The sequence below is a fragment of the Schistocerca serialis genome, chromosome 3 (genome assembly GCF_023864345.2).
Source record: "Schistocerca serialis cubense isolate TAMUIC-IGC-003099 chromosome 3, iqSchSeri2.2, whole genome shotgun sequence".
Taxonomy (NCBI): Eukaryota; Metazoa; Arthropoda; class Insecta; order Orthoptera; family Acrididae; genus Schistocerca; species Schistocerca serialis.
In genome coordinates, this window is record NC_064640.1 from 72,755,401 (window position 1) to 72,769,343 (window position 13,943).

At 38.1% G+C, this 13,943-nt stretch overlaps 1 protein-coding gene across 4 annotated transcripts in view; it reads right to left on the reverse strand.

Moving 5' to 3' along the window:
- The window catches only part of LOC126469729 (serine/threonine-protein kinase stk11-like), a 108,544-nt gene that overhangs the window by 21,284 nt on the left and 73,317 nt on the right, over window positions 1-13,943 (reverse strand). For 2 of the 4 annotated variants that reach the window (XM_050096927.1, XM_050096929.1), the window contains one exon: window positions 2,344-2,520. In XM_050096927.1, the coding sequence (XP_049952884.1) occupies window positions 2,473-2,520 (48 nt within the window). In that variant the 3' untranslated portion in view covers window positions 2,344-2,472. Of the gene's footprint in view, window positions 1-2,342; window positions 2,521-13,943 lie in introns of those variants that run through there. The other 2 variants (XM_050096928.1, XR_007586056.1) reach the window with 2 other exon arrangements.

A 13,943-nucleotide genomic window follows, 5' to 3' on the forward strand; every position in this document is an offset into this window, starting at 1 on the left:
GCTTATCAGTCCCCTAGAACTTAGAACTACTTAAACCTAACCAACCTCAGGACATCACACACATCCATGCCCGAGGCAGGATTTGAACCTGCGACCGTAGCGGTTGCACAGTTCCAGACTGAAGAACCTAGAATCACTCAGCCACACCGGCCGGCATCAATATTACACACAACATCCTTCACTGCCAAGCTGGCATCATCAGCAAATAGAAATATTTTAGAATGACCTGTAATACTAGAAGGCCTATCATTTATATAAATAACAAACAATGGCAGCTCAGCACTGAGCCCTAGGACAATCCCCCTCCCCCCCCCCCCCCCGCCCCCCCAACTGTTCCCTATTAGGACTGCATGTTGTAGCCATTCTCAACAATGCAGAGAATGACCTTCTGCTGTCTATTCTTAAAGTAAGAGGTGAACCAGTTGAGAACTAAACTCCTTATTCCATAATGGTCCAACTTTTGCAGTAATATTTTGTGATCAACACAATCAAAAGCCTTAGTTAAGTCGAAGAAGACACTCAGCATTCACAACCTTTTATTTAATCCATACAGAGCCTCACAGAGGAAAGAGAATGTAGCATTTTCAGTTGTTAATGCCACTTCTGAATCCAAAATACATGTTTGAAAGCAAATTATGTGAACTGAAATGATCAGTTACCCTTGTATATACAAACTTTTTAATAACTTTAGCAAACACTGATGCCACAGAAATAGGTCTAAAATTGTCTACATTACCCTTTTCCCCTATTTCATAAAGTGGCTTCACTACTGAGTAGAACAGAACAAATGAATTCACTGCAACCCAATGGTAACTCCCAGTTGCTAGGGCCTGTTGTCTCTTCCAGTGTGAAAGTGCCGCTGTTGCAGAAGTACTCTGGCTGGCAGACTCCAATAATTACACACCCCCCCCCCCCCCCCCGACACAAAACAGATCCTCAACCGCAGATGAGCTTAGTTATTCTCAGATGCTTGCTGACTTTTCTGTACATGACCTATTGAGGTGTGTACATGATGCCAACCACCACTGTCTCTGTCAGCTGCTGACTTTCTGATGGCGACTGCTGCAACGCCAGATGAAGTGTCCAATTATCTACCAAGGACTTCATCTCCAGTAGTGGCAGGCAACGCCTGAGCTAAGGATCATATGCAGACAACTTAGTCTGTTCATACTGTGGGGACTCTCTCTGGGTGCCTAATTCCTGCTGACTGCCACCTTTCTAGTGGGACACCTGTTCCACACTGAGCTGGTGGCAGCCCAGTCTGTCACTGTGCACCATTTCCTAGAGGCTTGCATTAACACTGATCAGCACCTAGGATGGGCATACATCTTTGTCATTGACATGGGGGGGAGTTATGGTTCGTGTACTCTCCTACCCTGCACTGTATTCCAAGATCCAAGGCAAACCAGCAACCTGGACAGGGCTGTCATTACTGGTTGCAGTGCACTGCCTCTGCCAGCTACGGCTATCCTGCTTACTCCAGTGGGTGGTGCTGCTTATGCAGGTGTGTGCCCAGGAGTACCTAATAACAAAGGTTCTGTGAATTCTGTGGCCCACTGCGGCATCCCAGGAGTGATGGCCTTGCTCCAGTGGCTGCCATACCTCTGAGTCTAACATTAGTAAGTCTAATTGAACTACGGATTTCTTAATAGTGGTCCACTGTCTGCTTCTAGTCACCACCACCACTCTCAACCCATGTTCCAGCAAAGGAGGTGGTATTACCTCCTGGTCTTCCACAGCAGTTTCCTCCGACACAGTAGAGGCCACCACATCCCTGGCCTTCAAAGTATTACAAGAATGCAGTTTCTGAGAAAATGAGGATAACTTCACATAAATATTAATAATTTCACTCTAGACCGACCTTAAAACAAATCAAGTTCTAGTTTGCTGGAGATAATTTATGGTATTATTTAGTCATCAGTTACGTTTTTCATTATCTGTATCGTTTTTCAGGTTGCTGCTTGGAAATCTAATGTATCTCAGTGCAACACCCAGTGAGAATAATATACGACACAGCACGTCACTTTATCATTAGAAATACTACTTACCACAGAACACATATGTTATGGACATGTAAAGCACTTTCCGTGTTAGCTCAACTTCTTATTACAGCTTAATTAGATCATCTTCTGGATGTGACGAAATCCATGATTACATTTAAAATTAAGAAAGTACAACAGAATAGAAGGAATTTTATGTGCACACATTTAATAATCATTGACACCATCATTAATCGCATTGAAGGCAATCAGAAGCACAGCTGATCAATATTTCAATAGTTTTGGTTAAATATAGACAGTTCAAATGTCTCACATATGCATACATAGATCCATACTACTTACGAATAGAAGAGGTGCTACGACTGCTTACAAGTGGGAAATTTTTTTACACTAATACACGAGATTGGTCGTCTCCAGCGCCGTTTACTTCCACCGCTACCAGCATGTGGATGAGAGTCTGATGCATTCAGTCTCAACTGTCCTTGTGTCTCTTGCTGCTGCTGCTGCTGCTTTCGTTCCTCTACAAAAAGAACACTTTTATGTATGATAAATAACTGTTTGTTAATGACATATTAAAACACACAAGACTGAGGTACAGTAGACTGCACACAATACATAAAATTAATTTCAAGTATCTACTTTTCAAAAACATGGAAATTCATACATTTTCAATTAGTATATTTTTACAGTATTGGAATACCTTTTCTTTAGTAAACTGTATTATATGTATGTGATAACACTGCATACAGTGAGGGGATTCCAAATTTTAGAACAATTTTATAGCACAAAACATTGTAGCTTGCCAGACCTCAGATATATACATTTACTTGCACCACACACACAAAATTAGCAAGCAACAACATGAAAAATATTATTTGTTTTGATGGGCAATAGTAATGTCTCTGCAAGATAAAATGAACATTCCAATAACATACAGAAGTTAATACAAAATACATTTAATAATAGTTACTAAAACTCACATGCATGTCTGCATCTTTCACCATTCCACTGGTTAATAATTAAAAATAAAGGATATAAGTAGAGCAGATGAGACCTTGATAAATACTGCACCATAACAAGCTCCCACGGGATTTCAAGTGCTCTATTAGCAGTATCTGTGTTCAGAATAATTTTTAAAATTGCGCCATGTGCTTAAATAGCAATGGATGCCTGCACTGACTAATATGAAATCGAATAACAGTATCTGTGATACCAAGCTACTGCTTACCATGGTAACTGTTCTGAGGAGGATACAAACCAAAGTACTGAACTGACCATTTACTATTGTCAGAAAGTATCTGATTCAATACTAAATTATTGTTGAAAGACAACACATTTCCAGAAGGTATTTCACTCTAGATTTTTGGTAAGACTGATGATCACTTCCACAAATAGAGGATGGTAAATTATTCCAGATAAACCATCAGGAGCATACACGGTAATTACAGGTACAGTTGAGGCCAATGCCTCTGGTCATTCATGAACTTAACAATCACTAGCAAATTATATCTGCTAGCTCATAATTTAAGCAGATAATTCTTTTCTTTTCGAGAAAGTTATGCCAAGAGGAAATCTGTTGAGTGTTCATATCGATAAAAGTCACCCAGCGATTAGCCTGGCAGCTTTATTTTTAAAATGATGCAGCCAGTAACTACAGGAGTAATAGAACCATAGCTGTACCCAAACCAGCCACACACATTTACAAAAGGAACAAAGAGCAGGGATATGATATCAAAAGCATTTACAGTGTTAGTAAGACACAGTAACACACAGCAGTTTCTACTACTCTGTATAATGATGAAATACTGCTTGTATGCAAAAGATTGCTTCCAAAAACTTTTGTGACTAATACCAGAATGCTATTTACATGGTGGGATTCCTATAATACACAGTTAAAAGAGGATATTTAGTGTTTATATGGATATACCACACATACAATCACAAAGTTGTTGGTTACCTACATTTGAAAAGGAAATGATTTGGCTCATTCTTTTAACAAGGATGTAGACTGTCAAGTTGTATAACTAATGTTACTAGTTCTCAACTGTGTTCCTAATTAGCAGTTTAGTAGTTTTCAGGGAGTACCCTGATAGTGACAGAAACAGGAGGGCTTTTCCAGCTTTGCCGTTAAAACTTGTTAAGTCAATGCACTTTTAAAGTTGTATAACTAGCAACTGTACCTGATGAGCAATGCAGTAAACAACAGTGACAGTTTCTTATGCCAGATGATTCACTATTCATGGCAATGACACAAAGATATTTATATTTACAACAGTTTCTCACAGTAAAAACAGTCAGACTGCTACTGTGTCACTTCTCTTCAGGATCCACATTTGCGCAAAAATAGCCCACTTCCGCACAGGTGAGAAAGTTGAAAAATGTTTTTCTAATTTGCAGCCGGTGTTCTTACACATTGTTAATGGCAACTTTGCCTATTAATACTTTCAATTTCCACATAAAAGCTTGCTATTCACCACAAGTTTACAATATGGCTGACTTGATGAATGTACACCATAGCTTGTCTCAAATTTCTTACTACTGTGCCCGTATTGTATATACAGACAAGACATACTCCCAACATTCTATGGAGATAAGAGTTCACTCAAATGGCTGTAATGATATGTTGAATTGTGCTAGCAATATGATCCATCCTATTTTAGTTGTTTTCATGGTGTTCAAGGTACCCTTCTTGAAAATCCATTTTGACACATCACTGTCAGAGCTTTTTTAATGAGTAGATGTGTAGGATTGAACTGGTGATCAGACTGTAGGAATGGATTTTGAAATTTGCAAGTCATTAAACATCAAGCCTTCCACAAAAGGGTAAACCTTGAATGATTTCAATGGTAGAAATATTTCCAGTACAACAATGAAGCACCAAAGTGGTTGGGAAAAAAGGAATACATGAATGGTTGGGATTACATCAACTGTAGGCCACACTTTGAATATTATTATGGAGTAAGATGACAATCTCATTACCAATATGAGATTTTCACTGTAGACTTGATACTGCAGTCTAAATTCCCTGGTTACTGCTGGTTGGCATTCTGCTTTTCCAAAACAGTGTCTGTTGATGGACTGTAAATATGATGAGCAACAGGCCTGTAAAACCCTTCCACAATCAACCCACTGCTCAGGTCTATCACGGTGTACCTCTAACATTCTTGATGCAAATAAATTCATAATCACTTTTCAGTCAGACTAGATGTGCTTCATCCCATAGATCCATATTGAGCAGATCCTCAGGGATGCAGAATATGTCATAAAAGAATACATGTTTAAAAACTATAAAGATTTTGTGATGGATATGACTTATCTTGATGAAAGGGAGGAGGGAGGGGCATATTCACATTATTGAAAGTATTTTTAATGACATTAAATATCAAACACTCTCTGAACTTTCTGCAAAATTATATTTCTTTACAGAAGATACAAAAATGATGACATGTAGAGTGTTTACAAAGGAAAGTATTAAATTTTTTTGTCACGCAAAAAGAGTTATACTTAACAAAAAATGAAAACTTTTTTGTGTGAAGTTACATTTACCTGCAGGTAAATAATAAAGTACAATTTACAATTGTAATCCAATATTTGCATAAATATAACTTCATTTAACAGAGGATAAAAAGGAAATTGAGTTTGGTCATCTATGTTACTATCCTGACCCATTTGCAGATTTCCCTTTCTGACAGCTTCCACAGACAATATAAATTGGTTTTCAATACTTCACCGAATTTAAAAATTTAATATGCTGTCATACTCTATTTATTAGGCGACATAATCTTACATTGAATGTTTTCACAATCAAGCAAGTATTACAGGGAGAAACTGCGTATTTATCTCAAGACAAGGTATATGATGGCGTGCAAATGCTCGGACTTTATTCATCCTGTACCACAATGAACTTTACACATAATTTCAAACCATTTCGAAACTTTTTCTAACTGGCCCTCCACCCCCACACACAAAATGATGAAAGGAAAAATGTTTATCACTTATTGCATTTCCATCGTTCACACAGAGAAATGGCAGCATCAGGTGTAATGTTTTAATTTACCACTTCTTTAGTATTAATTTTAATTCACAACACTCTTGACATTCAGTATCTCAATGAATATACCTGCAAAATTGGATCACCGCACAATGCACCCTACAGGAGATATGATGTCATAAACACTGAAATGTGTGAAAAACTAGCTTTTGCTTAAAATGGAGAACCAGTTATACAGTTTACATTGATCCAGTGTTTTACAATGAGAACAATTATTGACTTCTAACAAACTTTCAGAGTAATTGCAAACCTTTCCTAAACTTTTTCTCACTTACATGCTTAATGCAAATATTTAACACATTAACTAATTTGTAGCCAGATGTTGTACATGTTTTATGTGTGGAAGTTCAATTCTGTAAAGAATCAGGGGTTTACTGGTTTCATACAAAGCTGGCACTCAGTGTAATATGTTTATGTTTTTTGATTTCCAGTATTTCCAGTAGGGTCATCTTTCTACTTTTCTTAAAAGAATGTAAAATCTAATGGATGGTTTTCTGATAAAAGGTGTAGACTGCAAAAATTACAATAGGAATTAAGATGGACGATAATGGAAACAACTTAAATAAATTCTTACTGAAAGAGTTTTAAAGAAAACCTGCATTAAAATCACCAACAACCCGTATTTCCTTTTTTATTTACTTACTGCAAATTAGGACAAGAGAACATCAAAGTGACTTATGAACAGATTAAGATTACCCACAGGTGCTTGGTATACTGTTACTATTATGAAGGATTTATTCTGAATTTCTACTTCTGTTGCACACACTTCCATTTGCTGCTCCAACCAAAATTTATAAATGTCTATGTTCTTAAATACATAACAGTTCCTGATGTATGTGGCAACTACTCCTTTCTCCATTTCCACTCTACAAAAGTGAGATGCTGACCAAAATCCTACAACACCTAACATAGCTATACCAGTGATCACATGATGTGCAGAGGGGCAGGTTATGTCAACTGTGTACAAATGGGTAAACATGTGATTCCATGATTGATCTATGGATTTAAACAAACACGCATAACTGACAATCAGAACTCACAAAAGGGTCAATGTGGAACAGTAATACAAATTGCTTTTCAAATAGTCAATCTTTACCATCGGTTTTTGGTGAATGGTCCACTCTTTATCATATAAACAACGATAATTCATTTAACTGGACACACAACACACATATCTTCAGTGTGTACATATTAACTTGTGTGCACATCACACATGCAAATGAAACACGAAACAACTAAAGTCTTAATAATAGTAAAAGTAGAAAAATGTGGCTGGGGGATCACTGTATAAGTCTGGACTACACACAAAATTCTTTAATTTTTACCACAATTATCTCATTGTCAGATAAAATAGAGGGCAGATTCCCATTTAAAATTATAGTTGCCACTTAATCACAATGTTTTTCTGAATAGGCAGGAAAGCGTATTCATTTTAATCATGCTTTTTTGGACAACCCAATTCCCTCATGACAGACTGTACCTAGCAACCAATCTACACGCCACTGAGATCTAATTACTGTTTATTTCAATTGGCATTAACTCAAACCCCCACTAATAACGTATATTATCAAACCTACAAGTCCTATGTACTTACCTTGTAGTCATTTATTGCCCAGGGTGCAAATCCATGGCTTCACATGTATATTTGAGGCAATATTTCAGCTTTATAAATGTAAGACAACAACTTCAAATAGTCTTGGTTTATTACTGTCCTGTATGTAAACTACCTGAGATCAATGCATTGAATGACTGAAGTATCCTGGCTGTTGACTCGGTAAGTAAGTGTCGCCATCTTAACCATATGCAAAAACAATGCGAGACCATCTTGGAAACATACGCACATCTATCGTTTGCTAAAGCATCTGCCAAGACTTTCAAGACTTACTACAACTGTCCATGCAAGTGCCATGCCACCGGGGGGTGGGGGTGGGGGGGTGGGACCGCCCCTCCCTTTCAGTTGAGGGTTCTTCTTTCAGTCTAGTAATTAGAGACATCATTCCCATGTCATTAGACAAGCCCTACATCAGAATTATAATGTGTCTTGTGACAAATCAAGTACTGTGTAAATTTAAGATGTGTTGATGAGTCATAATACACATAGCTCAGTTCATGCAAATGACTGTGGATATATCTCACAAATTGTCAGTTCTGGTTGCATGCATATTGTGTTTATAAAGGTTTGATTGAAACAAGTTGAAAAGGGGGTGGAAAGCATGAAAACCATATACAAAAACATAAATCACTAGAAAAATGCCAAAATAAAAATCTAAGTGTTACCATAATGTAATCAAACAATTACGTCTGATGAGAGGATTACAAAACTGTAATTGGGTTTCATCACAACAAAGTATTATGAAAGTTACTGATATGTCCTTATTGACATTTTAATTAATTAACAGTAATTAATCTTTTAAGTGAAACTAGTTATCAGAAGCGAGGTATTTTGACTACCTGACTGAAATACATCAATTGTTTTGAAAGGATTCTTTAGAAAAGTGTGAAAATTAAGATGAGCAGTGTTCTCAGTCAGGCTTTGCAGGATTAATCGATGGAAGCGATCCACCACAAAACATATGCTCTTGTGAATAAGAGGTGGTTATGACTTCCAAAAGATGTTAGTAAAGCTGGGGATTATTTCTAAATGTGAAACCAAATATGAAAACTTTATCCACATGAAAAAAGTTGATAGAGCAAATATAAGTAAAAGTATTAATATGAAAAGTGGCAGATATTTAAAGGAATTTTGTGAAGTGGCCAAAAGTGTGTCATGTTACATTAGAATCAGCTTTCATTACATAGAATTTTGATTACGATGAACAAAGTGGTATTCAACTGAAGCTATCAAATTTGGAATGGATTGATTGGTTGCGGTCAATTTTATTTGTGAAAGGCATGGCAAGTTGAATAGAATTATATCACACCATGCAAACTGGGATCATAAAACTGAAGAAAACAGTCTCCATCTGCTTTCTATGACTTATGTGCAAAACATTTCAAAATATTAAGTGCTTTGATGGAAACAGTTCAAGTCCCTGGCTGTGATTTCAATTCCTGATCAAATGGTAAACACAGAGACCTCACAGAATCTCCAATTTGAAATTTTGTCTCTTAATTGCAGTTCAGGATCAATAAAAACAAGATGGTAACAGTTAAAAAACAGGCAAAGATTTTCTGTTGAATACTTAAAATCAGTTTTTAGTGGCCATTTTTATAGCCTCCTAGTAATCATCTGCAAGACACAGTTGAACTAAAAATCCACAACCAAAGACCACTGTACAGAGCCCTTAACTGTGAATGTAATACAATCAACAGTTACTAAAAATATGGTTGCACTTAAAAATGCTGCCTCAAGGGATACCATTCAGAGACACTAGTTGCTCTTATTAAAAGATCTGATAGGATATTGCTGACTTCGATATCTAAAGCAGCTTGAGTAGAGGAAGGAGGACATGCTGAGAATCCCCATGAGAGGAGCTGCTTGAGGACAATATGCCTCTGAATAGTATCATAGCACTGCACGAGGAAAAAGATACATGCTAGGTGTTACTCGTATGCAAATGCAGGCTCTACTACTGCCTTCAGCCAGTATAGATCATCAACAGTGGAGTAGTACCTCCTGAACACGCACCCAAAATGAGCAAAGAACTGCTTTGATTCCAGCATCCAGACAAGGTAGTTGTTTACTATCTGTTCTGAGGTCTGCCCCACAGAGCTGGCGAGCGTAACACTATGATAACTCTTCGGGCACATATGGTCCTTCCCACTCTTAGGAAATTGGAGACTTCAACTTCCACAAAGAAAGAGAACAGATGTAAACTTTAAAATTGGCTTGTCAACTACCATTTGGTAGTGACGCAATGTGGGCTCCAGGCAGGTGGTGGTAGCAATTTGAATGAATCACTGTCCAATCTGTGCAATATCTCTCTTGCTGGTCATAAGGATCTCATTCTTCAATACAGTATTAATTAGACACCTATCCCTGAAATCTTCCTGAATTCCCACACATATGTTTGTTTAGTGGAAATGTTAATGGAGTTCAAGATCTATTGGCACTTCTCCAATGGCTCTGCTTAATGACAGATTTATGACCTTGCCACACTAGAAAGGCTATGACGTTCTCACCAGAAGGTCAGCTCAACAATCTTCACAGGGCTAGTTGCCCATCCCCGATCTATTTATTCCACTGAGAGACAAGTGGTCTTCGCAACTGTTCAGAAGACTGGCATAAATGCAACGGTGATGCAGTGGATTATGACAGTAATGTGATCTGATCTGCACATTCAAAGATACTGTCCGTGTTCAAACACGATCCACTGCTGTTAAGCATCCAGTTAGCCTAATGGAGCAACCATCCTTTATTTTAGGCATCTAAGTCTGGTATATGAATCCAAATCAAGATGTAGTGCAACAACTGGAGTTTAAGAATGACAGAAAACGATCCCATAGCAGCTCCTATGAGGATACTTGCCCTGTGTTCAAAAGCCATAGATTATATTTCTGAGAGGCTCTCAACAGCTCAATCTTAGGGTCAGGTGGTAGTGGAGCCACATAGCACCCCATGTGTGTAAAAAAGCCCATGTGGAGGAACGGGCTGGAATTTGTGAGATACAGTTGTGGAGTGACTCACTGTATAGACCATTTGGTGAGGGTTACATATTGGCAGTTTACACAGAAGACACACAGGCACACATTTCTACAGAAAGCGTTTCATTTTTAAGGCGCTTCAAAGACAAAGGTACATGCCATATGCTGCAAAGCTTCTCGAAAATAAAAATGTGGGACTTTTCAAAAGATCATGCAGTACCGATGGTGTGTTCCTCAACTGCACACAGTGTACTGCTCAAATCTCTGCAGGAGACAATACATTTAGACCTCCCACCAGTGAGCCTCCCCAAGCCCTGACCCCTCCAGAATTCACCATCTCCGAGTGGTGCAATGGATGTGACCAGAGAATCTCATCTTCACATCACTCATTGCATTCAACCATTCCTATGGCAAACCTTTTTTCGACGCCACACACCGAGCTCTGCCCCAGATCACTGAAGACTAAGTGAGAATACGTTGTATACCATAATGCTACTACTCTTAACAGCCAGCCAGTGTACCAGTTTGTATAAGGGACAATTCCAAAAGAGAGCTATCACAGCACCACAGAAGGGTTCATACCATTCACAAAGTTATGTATTTCATATGTTCCAACTTGTAAAAATTGTAAATAAATGTGTTAATATTTTATTCACTTTATAAATATCCAGTGTGTTATGCTACCTCCTGAACTGTGCACACAACAGACATTCCTAGTGATGAGACAGGTTTGCTGCGCGATTCCATGACAGCAGTCAGCACAGTGAAAAATAACTACATTTTCTTTCCTAGAATTATTATATACTGAAGTGCTTCTAAATAGTACATAAAACGGCAACTTCTGGAGAGAAACCATTCACTGTCCTTATTCAGCTGAGAGTCAACAGATACAAAGACAAATACAACCATTACCAGACTAGTGGAAGCACATGAAGCTCAACAACAAACTACTACTGAAGCACAGAAGACAGGTGGCCTGGTGCAGCTACAACAACAATTTTTCAGCCTACAAAATGTCAAGTGAGACAAGACATTCTGTCTTTTTCTCATAAGTATCTCCTTTTTGTGTAGAAGGCTGTTACATCAGTTACAGTCCCAAACGCTATCCTTTGAAGACGTTAGGAAGTTGGACGAAATTTCAGATTCATGCAGTTGCTGCTCGTTTCAAATTTTTTCATATGCACTGCCATAGTAATCAAACCTACAAGCAATGGATGGCTGAACTAACTGTGCCTGACTAGGAACTGTAAATTTAACTTTGCTTGTGAAACTTCTTTTCAAGACAAAATGCTTCACAATGCCATTATTCAGAACCTTGCTGACAACAGATTATAGGCTAAGATTCTGAAGTATCTCATCTCTGGTCTCAATGAGGTACTTAAAACAACTTAAGCTCAGGAAGTACAAGACTTCGCAGAGGAAGACTTTAATGTGCTTGTTGTTGCAATGCCGACCATGGATTGCACTCAATGGCCGCAGCTCCACATGGCTCACGTTGTCAGACACTGCGGGCAGCAGAATAAACTGGGTGTGTGCTTCCCAGCCAGTTTCACTGCTAGTTCAAGCACTCCAATGTGTTGCGTGAACTGTTATCTAACACATAACCGCAAACACTGATTCTTCGGCCACACACAATGCCAGCACTGCCATTAATCAGGACATGCTTACGAAGTGTGCCAGCAAAGGAAACACAAGGTAAAATCCGTTTCACACACAGTTAGAATTGATAAAATGAAAATAAATATGCTTTCTCATTCTGAATCTATCTGTTCCTCCTGGCCATCTGTGCAAAAACCACGGACAAAAGTGTAAGAATCGTAAAGTGAGATGCACAGTGCAAAACTTGGCTCATTCCAATCAGTTCTCCACTAATAACAAACAGCTAAATGCTCCATCAATCACAAACTGGGCAAAGACTGTCCTTTAATAGTCAGAACTGACAGTAACAATCAGAAGACAAATGGCAAACTGTTCATCTCTTTACAGATTTGCAGTCAATCCATATCATTTAAACTAGATACTGGTGCTTCAGTCACACTGATTAATCAAAATAATACAAGCAATTGAAGCACCCCATCACATCTACACCTCAAGAGCTAGACTGGCGAAAGTACCTCTGTTCTTGGGACACGCACTTTGCAAGAAAAATATAGAAGTAAGACTACATTAGCGCCATTCACAGTAGCTGAATGCATGACAGCATTTATCAATTGTGTAAAAAATATGAACATTTGTTCAATGGCACATTGGAACACGCAAAGGATTTCTAAGCACACATTACATTCAACGGCAATGCACAACCATAGTTTTACTGTACATGTCCAATGCCTCACACCATTCACGAAGTTGATTCTGAACTCAACAGACTGGAATAAATCAGAGTTTTTGAAGCCTATTTCTGCATGTCATTGGGCATCTCCTTTTCTGATCACAAGAAAACCAAGTGGGAAAACTAGCATAAAGTCTGACTTTAAAGCTACAGTTAGGGCTCAAACAGTTGTTGTTTATTTCCCACATCCATCTATCGAGGAGCTTATGGATTGCTTAGTAAGTGGACAATTCTTTTCCAAAATTTATTTAGCTGACGCTAACTTTCAACTTCCCCTGGATGATGAAGGTGAAAAAAAAAAAATAAATAAATAAATAAAAGGGGGTGGTCAATATGCTCATTGCAATATCAATACCAGAACTTTCACTTCAGAAACGCATCTGTTCCTGTGTTGTTACAACGCTTTCTCAAAGTAGTAACATCGAAAGTTCAATACTGCTCAAATTATATGGATGACATCATTATGTCTGTACAAACGCTAGAATAGAATCTTAAAAACTTAGAATCTCTTTTTCAAGTTTTTACTGACAAGACTCGTGTAATTTACAAAAATGGAATATTTGAGACATCTCACTGGTGCCCATGATGCTTGTCTCCATCAACAAAGCATTTAGAGGCCATCTGGAGATTACCTTTTACTAACAATGTATGAGGACTACTAGATGTTCTTGGAAAACTAACTACATTCAGTTCATTCCAAATGCAGAGCAAATTGCTACTCTTTTGCATCACCTTGAATCCACATATGTTCCTTTTCAATGGATTGGAGAACGCAAATATTCATTTCAAAAGTTGAAAAATGCATTGCTTAATCCCCATATCTTATTCATTTTGAACTGCAATAACTGATAGTGCTCGCAGTTGATGCATCACCACATGGAATAGGGGCAGTTGGAAACATTGAACACGCCATAGCATTTACATCAGACACTGAACAAGGCCCAAGTCAACTACAGTCAGCTGGAAACGGAAGCCTTAG